The sequence below is a fragment of the Leguminivora glycinivorella genome, chromosome Z (genome assembly GCF_023078275.1).
Source record: "Leguminivora glycinivorella isolate SPB_JAAS2020 chromosome Z, LegGlyc_1.1, whole genome shotgun sequence".
Lineage (NCBI taxonomy): Eukaryota > Metazoa > Arthropoda > Insecta > Lepidoptera > Tortricidae > Leguminivora > Leguminivora glycinivorella.
Genome location: NC_062998.1, coordinates 21,381,001 through 21,394,168, shown reverse-complemented (window position 1 = coordinate 21,394,168; position 13,168 = coordinate 21,381,001). Strand labels below are relative to the sequence as shown.

General features: G+C 36.1%; 1 protein-coding gene across 4 annotated transcripts in view; it reads right to left on the bottom strand.

Annotated features, from left to right (window-relative positions):
- LOC125241602 (uncharacterized protein CG7065-like) overlaps nucleotides 1–13,168 on the bottom strand; it is a 161,195-nt gene that overhangs the window by 44,036 nt on the left and 103,991 nt on the right. For all 4 annotated transcript variants that reach the window (XM_048150161.1, XM_048150160.1, XM_048150163.1 and 1 more), the window contains 2 exons: nucleotides 11,721–11,894; nucleotides 979–1,270 (listed from right to left, as the gene is read on the bottom strand). In XM_048150161.1, coding sequence (XP_048006118.1) covers nucleotides 979–1,270; nucleotides 11,721–11,894 — 466 coding nt within the window. The remainder of the gene's footprint in view (nucleotides 1–978; nucleotides 1,271–11,720; nucleotides 11,895–13,168) is intronic.

The following is a 13,168-nucleotide window of genomic DNA, read 5'->3' as shown; positions in this document are numbered from 1 at the left end:
TTTATGGCTTCTCCTCGGCCCTCATGGCCATCGACGCCGGTATTCCTCAGGAGTCTGTTCTCTCCGAAACCCTTTTCCTGTTCCACATTACCCAGTATTGTTGGTTATGCAGACGTACGGTTGTTGAGAGATATTTAGCTAGTGCAGGGGACAGCAGAGACGACAAACATTCACAGAGAGAGGCCATGGTTGAGCGAGCGAACTTAACCCTTAGTCGCGTTTCGCAGTGGGGGGACGAAAATCTGGTCACGTTCAATGCCACCAAAACGCAGGCGTGTCTGTTTTCCGCAAAACAGAGTCCGTTCGATATGACTCCTATTTTCCGAGGTGAATCTGTCTGGAACTCCTCGGTGTGGAGTTGAGTTCAGTCCTCAACTTTGGCACCTTCATTGAGTTTAAGTACAAACTGCGGCCAGAAAGCTGGGCATCCTAAATAAGCTTTTCTAACACTTTACAAAGCTCAAGTCCGATCCTGTATGGAGTATTGCAGCCACCTGTGGGACGACTCAGCTAAATACCAACTCGCCGCTTTAGACTCAGTGGAGCGCAGAGCCAGGAAGATGATTGGCGATAAGAAGCTAACGGCTAAGCTTCAGTCTTTGGCCCATCGGCGGAAAGTCGCCAGTTTGTCGGTGTTTTACAGGTTGCACTTCGGGGAGTGTGCTCAAGAGCTACACGAGCTTGTTCCACCGTCCCCATTCTACCATCGGACTCAGACGCACGGCCGGTTTCCAACCTTACTTGGTATTCCGCGAAACCGCACGAAGCGCTTTGCTTCTTTTCTTATGCGCACTGCCAAGTTTGAGAAAAAGAAAATTACATGACCTAATTTTACGCACGGATTCGTGCCTGCAGCATACGATGGGATATAGGATTAAAGAGGGTTTGAAGTTTGTATCGGTAATAAATAAATAACTAGGTACTAAACAATTTAGATCTAATTCGTTGCAAGAGAGTAGGAGCTATACCGATACATACCTTTTCCATTCGGATAGCCTCGGTGAGTAAATCTACAATTTTAGGGCCTAGACTGCCTAGATAGTCTTCGAGCGCGACGAGCAGCCGCAAGGTGACGACGACGTTCTCGGGCGGGCCGAGGTCCTGCGGCGCGGCGGCGGGTGCCAGCGGGCCGCGGAGCTCGCGCCGCGACCGCGAGCCGCGCGACGCCACGCTGCCCGCGCGCGTCGACCGCGTGCCCGGCGACCGCGCTTCCGGCACTGACCCTATCGAATCCATGTCATCCGAATTCCACGGTGATATGTTGTCATCGCTGAAATGTACCATATCAATACTTAATACGCGACTCAATAAACAACTACATACAGTAGCGGAAAAAATCTATCATACTGGTTATACATATATCGAAAACGATTAGTCGAAATTAGACTATTGGATCATCATTACAAATATGTATTTGAATACTAACTATTCTTATAGGACACACTGCACGTGGCCCGTGGGCAGCCACGAGAGCCTGATGCGGATTGGAGACTACACACACCGATCGTGTATGTTACTAATATCGAACTTCTTATTATAAAAACACAAAATAGCGAATCCTACTAACAATATAATATCAAAGAGGATAAGTATTATAGAGAGTTACTGTCGAAGTAAAATGTATAATCACAGTGCAGACTGCCATCTCTTGACACAGGCTTAAAACTTTTGAACCTCAGTTTTGACAATTTGGCCTATATTCTTAACTTGATATATGTCATCCATAAATTACGTCACACTAAAAATCGTGATTTTTGACCCCTCCCCCCCTCCTTATCACAGCAGGTCAATTAGAAATCAATCTTATTTCCATTTATGTACTTAAATTATTCTTCACCACACTTGATACTTCAAAAACGAAATGACAAAGTTTCATTTTATCTATAAGAATGTAAAGTAATTTCATAGAAATTTTAACTTTGGGATGTTTAAAAAAATATGAATCAAATTAAATTGTTTGATGTTTTGCAGTTAATATTTTCCACGTGTTGGTGTGTGTGACAAATTTATTTTTTCTACTCCCGAACTGTTATACGTCATTTACACGGTCGTGCATAGTTCTTTAAAACCCTACATAAAGGTCTATTCCCCAAAGCCAGTGTCCGCCGGCTTTCCGCGCATGCGCGCAGTATCGAAAAAACTAAAAACGCATTGTTTGGCTCTGTAACCATGGCAACGCCTTATAACGACACTGCGCGAGTGCGCGGAAAGGCTTTGGGCAGCTGAGCTGACAGTGCAAACCTTTGCGTCAAAATACAGGAAGCAGTGTGAATTTCACGAAAGAAAACTATTAAAAACTAAGTGCATGGTCGTAGAAAAAGTATTGTATGCAACGGTGTTTAACTGGGTCAAAAAATACTCGTGTCGTCTCAATAACAATTTTCGGCTTCGCCTCAAATTGTTACCCACGCCACTCGTCTTTTTTGACCTCCTTTAAACGCCTGTTGCATAAAATACTATAACCTACGTGCCTTGAAACCCCCGCAACGCTCAAGATTCCACATTCTGAATAGGTCGACAATACAATTGGTATCTTATATTTATAACGAGATACAAAGTCGAAAATAGGTGATCCTGATCTAGGCCATTTAGAACATTTTTAGCCATACATGTTTGTTTTGTGGTTTAAAAAAAAATTTTTTAATACATATGTTGGAGGCTTCCCACCCACTTCCGCTGCCCACTCCCACTTCTGATGTTGGAGGCTTGAATAAAGCCTCAATAAAGAAATATACCAAAAATATTTTAAAGAATGCAGTGCAGTTGACTGCGATACTTTCCAATTCAAATCTAACTGACTGTTCCTCTCAGGATCCAACTCAACACGGCTGTCTTAATGACGGTGGTCATCTTAACCAGCCAGGAACTAATCCATTTAACAGCTGTTCGGGTCATATAAATAACAGACACTGTATCGCAGTCAAACACACTCAAGCATAGACTATTTCCATAGACTATATCTTGACATTCCAACATCCGCAGCCGTCATGCTGCGACACATATATTAATTCATTATTTTTTATTATTATTAATTTTTAAATCGCTGTAGTTTGATTTTCTTTAGACACAGATGATTCAAATTTATTTTATGGTATACGATAGACATTTTACAATACAAAATAAAACCAAAACAACTATCTACAGTAACAAGAGTATGCTATCGATTTAGTCTGAAATTTTGGAGTTTTCACCGAGAAGTTAAAAAAAAAAACGACGAATCGAATTTTGTCCAAGACATTTATAGTTGAAGAATGTTCTAAATGGCCTAGACTATCGCCTACTTTTGGCTTTCCATCCGGTTACCGAACACCTGTATTTGTATATGTTTATGAGGTTTTCATAAAGTAACAGTTTAAAGTTCGTGTTTTAATTAACCCTTAGATTATGATAGATTTTGAAATGTGACGTCACGAAATTTAGGACCCCTCCCACCCCCTTGTCACACTTGTCACACTTCGTCGACCCCCTCCCTCGCCCTTAACGTGTGACGTAATTTATGGATGATCCCAAATGTCAAATATTAATATTAGCGCCATCTAGCAGAGTGTCCAAAGGTGTAATGCCATCTAGGCCACCGTACTTTTTTCTGTATGGTACTGAGGTACCTACGTTTTTTTCTTAGGGTGCGCGCACACGGGCGACAAAGTTGCTCGGCGACTTTCGTATTTGTATGAAAAGTTGCGTCGCCTCGTGTGCGCACCTTCATACTAGCCCATAGACCGAGCGACGGAGACAAAACAGTTTTGTCTCCCGTCTGTGGGGGCCCTTAGACTTTATCTGTCTATACGGAGTTACAATATGTCTTTGATAATATAGATGGATGGATTTATCAATCTCAGAAGTCGTTGGTATGGAGATTACACCACTAGATTATTTTCCTATTTGAGGCCCACGGGCCTACCCTGCATAACTCGGGCATACGAATTGTTTTAAAAATGAACCTTAAGTTGGCCAAATAGTCTTTCGTATGCACCTATATACATATTGTAAATTCATCGACATCACAACAGTCGTTTTTTTTTAAATGAATGAAGTAAGTATTCAAATATGATAGATTATTTTCCGCTACAGTGTCTACTATTCAAAGGTAGCGAAATATTCAAAATATACAACTTGCCATACTTTTGATTAAAATATATTAACCCTTAATAGGGCAGGGGGCATATATTTACCACCATAGTTCGGACTTTATTTGACAATTTGACAGAATTCAAATTTGTTTTCGGAAGGTGCTCACTCAATCCACACGCACACTTCAAATTTTACTAATTTCCGAAATTCTTCTGCCCTATTAAGGGTTAATAGGAGCAAAAAATACCAATACACCACAGTGTTTGCAGGTTTGTTATAAATTCTAACATTAACCCCTGAAGCGCCTTGTTCCAGATCTGTCCCAGGCAATTTAAACTGTAACTAACAGATTTGAAAGTTATTAATTCAGTAGCAAATTTTTGACAACGGTGTTCCGCTTAATAAAACCAAAGACCTATATAACTTCGTATAGACCGATAAAGTCTAAGAAAAAACGTACCCCAAAACCATACAGAAAAAGGTACGGTGGGCTAGATGGCGATACACCTTTGGGGTACGCTCGGCTAGATGGCGCTAATATAAATATTTGACATTTTAAAACATATCAAGCTAAGAATATGGCCCAAATTGTCAAAACTGAGGTTCAAAAGTTTTAAGCTTGTGTCGAGAGATGGCAGTCTATGCACTGTGATTACACATTTTACTTTGACAGTAACTCTCTTTAATACTCGATCCTCTTTGATAAAACTTATTTTATGAACTAAATAACCTATAAGTAATAATTATGTTCTTTTTTAACCATTATTTCGGTGTCAAATTATTATAACAATTACTAAATTGGATAGTGTTGACCCGAGTTTGAGAACTGTAATTAATGCTTATTTAATATTAAGCCAACGATACACATGCCTGTAGCTTACACAACTGAAATGCCAGCCGCGTTCAATGAACTTACATACCATTGCCAGTCCATTTGACAGTAATTTTTCTTCACACTCAAGCGGAGCGGGAGTTCTAGAATGTTCTCCCTGGTCAGTTATGAAATATGTAACACTGTATTTGTAGTAGTATGTAGTAGTAGTAGTAGTAAACTCTTTATTTAATATTTCTTTTCCTTATTTTTAGTAAAAAAATCTTAAAGATAGTTTAAAGGGGAAGTCACATTTTCGACTGTTCTACTTTGACAGATTTCTCTCCTTATACTTCTACATTCCATAGCTCTTAGTTATTCAATATTTGTTGACAGTTACACTTGACAGACGTATCTTCTTAGTCAATTCTTAGTAGTTTGTGCTTGACAGTCAAACATTTCGGACTGTTTAAGCCGACTGTTAAAACTTTTTTTAGGAATGATTTTGTCGTTTTCTTAGGTGTATAAAACAACACATGTGGCGTCATAAAGCTGTGTCTTGACGTTTGACACTTACGCTCTTTCTGTTCGAAGTAGTAATAAAAAGGGATTTTCGCATTAAAATAGCAGATTTTGGGAACAATAAAAAAATACGTGTATCTTTAAATATTGAGTTTTTTCAAATCAAACGATAAAACGTAGTAGTTGAAAATATGAAATGTTGTCAATTACTGTGTTTTTTTGTTATTAATTGTACAACAATATATTTTTGTGATCTACAGGCGTATTAGTCATACTTGTTATGGAGAATTTTTGGCCAAAAGCTGCACTTTTAGATGGAAGCAAGCCGCTTTGCATGGTGATAGTAGACATCATAGTAAACGATTTTTTCCGAGGATATCGAAATTTCATCCCTTAGGAAGCCGAGCGTAGCAAGGTGTTTTATGAAAATGAAAAAAAAAAAATATTTTTATCATGTCCGATTTTGACAAATCGTATCTCAAATGAAAGGTATTGCTTTATGTAATTAAAAAAAAATTAAAAAATATATAATTTAAAAAAAAAGCAAGAAAAAAATAAAAAAGTAAATTTACGTATCGCACTGAATAACTTCAAAAAATGACAGACAAAATGTACAATTTTAACTTCTGATTAGCAGAAACGTCTGCAATCGATGCCACTAGGCCTAGAATAAATTTAAAAGTGGAAAATGTCTGCCTTGGGTGAGACTTGAACTCACGGCCTCTGGATCAATATTCCAGCGTGAGTTCAAGTCTCACCCAAGGCAGACATTTTCCACTTTTAAATTTATTCTAGGCCTAGTGGCATCGATTGCAGACGTTTCTGCTAATCAGAAGTTAAAATTTAGCATGGTTAGCGCATCGTAACTGGTGAATTTCCAATATGACTTGGAACTCCGGTTGCCGTTTAAGAAGTTTAACATTCTTACGGTAGATGTCGCTACGGGTCCCATTGACCTTAGTAGTGGAAAATTTCGCTGGCTTGGTTGAAGTCTTGGTGGCTCAGTTGGCAGAACGCTGGAATATTGATCCAGAGGCCGTGAGTTCAAGTCTCACCCAAGGCAGACATTTTCCACTTTTAAATTTAAAATGTACAATGTCGATATATGAGGTTTTTTAAATCAAAGACAGATAAATTCATAGCTGAAAACTAAAGACCGCATCGAAATCGGATTAGCATTTTTTAAGATACAAGTTGCCAAAGTTGGGAAAGATCGCTTTATATGGCCACTTTGAAATTCCTTTGCCAGAAAGTCAGAAATAATATATTTTTCTGACACAGAAAAATACATAGTAACAGTACACATCAAAATAAAATAAAAAATTCCGAGGATATTACAATTTCATCCCTTAGAACGCCGAGCGTAGCGAGGTCGGTTACGAAAATAAAAAAAAAATCAATTTTTTTTGTACGTCGTCCAATTTTGACAAAACATATTTCAATTGAAAGGTATTGCTTTATGTCACTTAAAAAATATTGAAAAAAAAATGGAAAAAATGTTATATATTTTTTTTTAACTTAAATTTTCGTATCTCACTGAATAACTGCAAAAAACGGTACACACGATGTATAATCTCGATATGAGTTTTTAAAATTAGAGACAAATAAATTCATGATTATATTATAAACTAAAAACCGAATCGAAACGGATCAGTAGTTTTTAAGATACAATTTGCCAAAGTTGGCTTAGTTTGTTTATATGGTCGCTTATAAATTCCTTAGCTAGAAAGTCAGAAACATTATAGTTTTCTTACAGTTAAAAAAAAGTATGCATTGGTAATAGACATCATAATAAACGATTTTTTACGAGGATATAAGAATTTCATCCCTTAGAAAGCCGAGCATAGAGAGGTCTGTTACGAAAAACAAAAAAAAATCTGTTTTTTTATTGGATTGTCATTCTAAGGCTTTCTCAGGGATGAAATTTTTATATCCTCAGAAATAATCGTTTATTATGATGTCTTTTACCAATGAATAACTAACTGTAAGAAAAATGTTAATGTTTCTGACTTTCTAGCTAAGGAATTTATAACCGACCATATAAACAAACTAAGCCAACTTTGGCAACTTGTATCTTAAAAACTACTGATCCGATTTCGATTCGGTTTTTAGTTTATAATCATGAATTGATTTGTCTTTAATTTTAAAAACTCATATATCGAGAATATACATCGTGTGTACCGTTTTTTGCCGTTATTCAGTGTGATACGAAAATTTAAATTAAAAAAAAATACATTTATTTCCAATATTTTTTTAAGTGACTTATACGAGTAGCAATACCTTTCAATTGAAATATGTTTTGTCAAAATTGGACGACGTACAAAAAAATTAATTTTTTTTTTTCGATTTTCGTAACCGACCTCGCTACGCTCGTCGTTCTAAGGGATGAAATTATAATATCCTCGGAATTTTTTATTTTATTTTGATGTGTACTGCTACTATGTATTTTTCTGTGTCAGAAAAATATATTATTTCTGACTTTCTGGCAAAGGAATTTCAAAGGGGCCATATAAACCGATCTTTCCCAACTTTGGCAACTTGTATCTTAAAAAATGCTAATCCGATTTCGATGCAGTCTTTAGTTTTCAACTATGAATTTATTTGTCCTTAAATAAAAAAAACTCATATATCGACATTGTACATTTTGTCTGTCATTTTTTGAAGTTATTCAGTGCGATACTTAAATTTACTTTTTTTATTTTTTCTTGCTTTTTTTTAACTTATATTTTTTTTTCAAATATTTTTTGAATTACATAAAGCAATACCTTTTATTTGAGATACGATTTGTCAAAATCGGACGACATGATAAAAAGATATAATTTTTTTCATTTTCATAAAACACCTCGCTACGCTCGGCTTCCTAAGGGATGAAATTTCGATATCCTCGGAAAAAATCGTTTACTATGATGTCTACTATCACCATGCAAAGCGGCTTGCTTCCATCTAAAAGTGCAGCTTTTTTTCCATAACTATAGTATGACTATATAATATAATATATCTCGAAATGGTTTTCGATTTAGGGACATTGAAAACTTTGAAACGTTGTCAATTACAGTAAAGAACAGTACAAAGGCGAACTTATTCCTTTGAGGGATTTCTTTTTATTTGACTTAGTAATGTACAATTGCACATATTGTCCCGGATCTGTAAGTTCACATATTTGACACATTTGTTTTATCCTCCTCAGGCCCAAGGCGAAATTCGGCCCCTAGTCATTGCGAACCACGGTACTACCAGTAGTACTATTGTTTTATACTCTTTCAGGCCCAAACATTAGGAACACATTTTTTTAATGTTATTGTACTTGTATGCCACTGACAGCTTTGGGGCATATTTATTATCAGTTTATGATGCCTTTTAGGATAAATTGATTTTAATTAAAAAAGTCCTACAAGAAGGACCATGGGCTTATAAAAAAACGTAATTAATATTAAGAAAATTAAAAAAACTCACTTAAGATTTGTTTCTTTTTTAGTTTCATTGAATGAATACAATAAAATAATAGTCTTATTTAAATAATATAATGCACTAATCACTTTTAATCAGTCTTTAGTGGTTTACTAGACCCAAAAATTAAGATTTTACGCTCTTCTTGGACGAACGTTACTCCACTGGTTAGGCTTTGAAATTAGTTCTGACAGAGAAATATCGACATAGGAACTGTTTGTACAAAATTTGTTTCTATGAGTTTTATGTCGCTAAAGTCTGTTTCTTCATCTTCAGTTTCTATTTCTGATTCCCTAAGAGCGAATTATGTTTCTCTGTCATTTAATCCTACAACAATAAAAGCAATATGTGTCAGTTTTTGCAACCACCACAAACATTATTATTAAGTTATGTAGTTGTATAAGCCCGAGGTACTACTCATAGGACTTAATATTTTTACATCCCGTATTTCGTAAAATATAAGCAAAATCAAATAAATTATTACTTAACTCCGTAAAATAACTAATAAAAAAGAAGATAATTTAAAAATTAGTAAAAATTACTCAAGATTACATGAATAAAATTGGATTTACTAACCTCTCCTTCACGGAATACCCAAGTCGCCGTCTGTAACTTGTCAGTTTGACACTTTGTTTTTGTTTTTCAAGCTTATGAGTGTGTTCACATTCAAACTAAAATACCCCTCTAGAAAATCGTATACGTCAGTTTAGATTGGCGCGAAATTTGAAATCAACATGATGGCTTTTATAATAAGTCCTACTGGTAGGACCGTGGTACGCTATGACTATACAGTCGTTGAAGAAGCTGGGTCTGAATGACCAACTTAATTATTACTATAGGAAGGACCTTGGGCCTTAGGAGGTTAAAGTATGTTGCGATGTGGCTAAGACGTATCGTTTTCCAAATCTAGCGATTAATGTGTGCGTGAGGATTGAGTGAGCACCTTCCGAAAATAAAATAAAAATATGCTGATCATTTAGTAAAAGTTCTAAAACAATTGTAAAACGAATCTCTGAATTTTTAAAAAGATAAATCAAAAGATACAGTCATTAACATGTGCTTACTCAGTTCTCACAAACTACCAACGAAAACAGTGAATGTATTCATTTAACATATAATATTTATATACTAACATTTAGTAAAAAATATGCCAATTTACCTCTATAAATTTTAGATCACCTAGTGACGTATTTAATTTTTTACAAATAGTTTCTTATGCTCACTCAATCCTCACACTTTTGAAAAGCCGAATTTTGATGAAAAACATAAGATTTAGACCGCTATTATATGTGTATAGTTTAGTAAAAGTGAAATGGGAATTTGTAAAATACAAAACGAACCACTAACGTGTCAGGTTTTTTTATAATAAATTTTTGTAAGTGCTCACTCAGTCCACACGTTTTGAGAAAGTTAAAAATGTAAATATCTTAAGATTTGTAGCACCACAGACACTCGAAAGTACTTCAACATTTAGTAAAAATTTTTACTAAATATCCACCATCTAATATTTTATATTCGTTGTCTGGTTTTAAAGATATTCAGACATAACTTTTCTCATACAAATGTATCATATAGGGTGACCACACTATGTCGGCTCCTGATTTCTGGTTTCTTACTAGTGAAGTATTATATTCTTTGTTTCTTACCAATTATCATTCATGTCCTTTTTAATGTATGAATGTCGATATGGTTATTATCCTGACGTCGATAAAAATTACACAATACACATCATCACTAGGCCAAGAACATAACCTAAAAACAGCTTGCAGATGGAGAATTAATATGGTATTAGTTTAATATAAACTATTATCAAAATTGAACGAAACTCCCCAATCTCAATATGACAATGGGAAGGCGGGGAAAATCAGGAGCCGACATAGTGTGGTCACCCTACATGATACATTTGTATGAGAAAAGTTATGTCTGAATATCTTTACAACCAGACAACGAATATAAAATAAGTGTGAGGATTGAGTGAGCATAAGAAACTATTTGTAAAAAATTAAATACGTCACTAGGTGATCTAAAATTTATAGAGGTAAGTTGGCATATTTTTTACTAAATGTTAGTATATAAATATTATATGTTAAATGAATACATTCACTGTTTTCGTTGGTAGTTTGTGAGAACTGAGTGAGCACATGTTAATGACTGTATCTTTTGATTTATCTTTTTACAAATTCAGAGATTCGTTTTACAATTGTTTTAGAACTTTTACTAAATGATCAGCATATTTTTTTTATTTTCGGAAGGTGCTCACTCAATCCACACGCACACCGATTAATTACGAATCGGTTGAATCGATTAGGTTATATGTACAAGGAGGCGTTTAAACAAATATACGATTTCTATCAACTTACTGAAATGTCATTTGAATAGAAATGACAAACTCCGCCACAGCACTAGTTTAAAAATAAAAATGAATGATAAATGACATAAGTAAATGCTGCGTGATAAATTAATATCATACTCACTAACGAAGATCCGCAAAAATGTAACATGTGTTAGATTATGTTTAAAGTAAGCGAAATATTGTTTTTAAAAATAAAATAAAATAAAGTTTAAGTAAGTACTTGATTTTTTTAAATATTATTACAGGATTTTATTTCAAATTTCATTAGGTCGCGCGAGTTTACGTTTTGTGGACGCTGTCATGTGTCAAAAATGTGAACTTACAGCTCCGGGACAATAGTATAATTTCATTACTAAGTCGTGCGAGATGTGGTCCCAACAGCATTTTAAAAGAAATTGCTAATAGGTTCGATGGTCCGATCAGTCCGATCTGGCAGTTGTAGAAACTAAAGACATGTGTATCGCAGGCTTTAGACAGACGTATACTGGTATCGTTACTCTCTGTAGAATATGTTACATCTTAAGTTCATCATCGGAGATGGTGACGGTCTGCATGCTGGGCGCGGCGTGGTGCGGGTGCGCGGGCGGCGCGGGGCTGCGGTTACGCAGCTCAGCCTCGCGCCGCGACAGCGGGCTGCGGCTGCGTCGTACTGACTCCAATGTGAAGTTGGTATGTACAGGGCTGCGCGCTCTACGGATTGCACACAATATTAATATTATTTCGTGCAACTGGTACGATACAAAACGAAAACGAGTTGGGTAAACCCAAAATTGCATACAACAATGCAAAGACATATAGCGTGGGTAATTTCGTACCGTTGCTCACTTGAGAATTCAGTAGGGAGTACACATCATTAAAGTAGTCCTAACAAAAAAAATCCTGCCGTCTTTCGAGGGCGGCGAGTTAAAGGCACTAATTAAGTACAAATGCACTTATTCCCCTCGTTACTACACTCCCACACTAAAACGATACAGCAACATTACGTAAAATTATCTACAGTAGGTAACACATTGTTTAACATGGGAAGTGGCATCGACGCCGTTAAAAAGAACCTTTTTAAAAATTGGTAATAGCTCTGAAAGTAGGCAAAATCCAGAGAAGTTAGTCTTAAAATCGTCAACATCATCCTCCTTGCGTTATCCCGGCATTCGCCACGGCACATGAGGGCCTAGGATCCGCTTTGACTACGGCCGATAGTCCACTGTCACAAATGTTTATCATAGAAATATGATCATAGGCAACATGCCGTAGTTTTTCTTCACGTTGGAGAAAAAGAAAGGCATACAGACATCCATACTAATATTATAAATGGGAAAGTGTGTGTGTCTGTTTGTTTGTCCGTCTTTCACGGCCAAACGGAGCGACGGATTGACGTGTTTTTTTCAGTGGAGATAGTTGAAGGGATGGAGTGACATAGGCTACTTTTTGTCTCTTTCTAACGCGAGCGATGCCGCGGGCAAAAGCTAGTATGACCATATTTCTATGATAAACATCTGATAGTGTACTTTTGACCTACGTGTTTTAGAATAGAATAGAATAGAATTCATTTATTCAGCCAATACATCACTACAAACATCAGAAATAGAAATACAAAGACTTAAAACAAAACAGTAGAAGTAGAAATGAGAGGCCGAAATGGTCTCCACTCAGCAATGCAGCTGACACGACAGGCGTGTCAACGGCGCTGGTTTTCTGCGGAGCCAGCGAGGTATGCGGGACAGCATACTGGTTGCGGACATCGTGAATATAGATAGTGTCAATTAAATACGTTAAATTTATATTATATATACACAAATACATATCTAAATATACAGTAGCAGAACTACTAAAAAGGCATATAAAAGTAACAAAGACGACATACGGAAAGGAAGATCGGAAATATATATTTTAATGAAATAAATAAATCTAGCTCAAACTAAATAATGTTTCAGGCAGCAGAACATTGTTGGTCCATTAGGTACGCT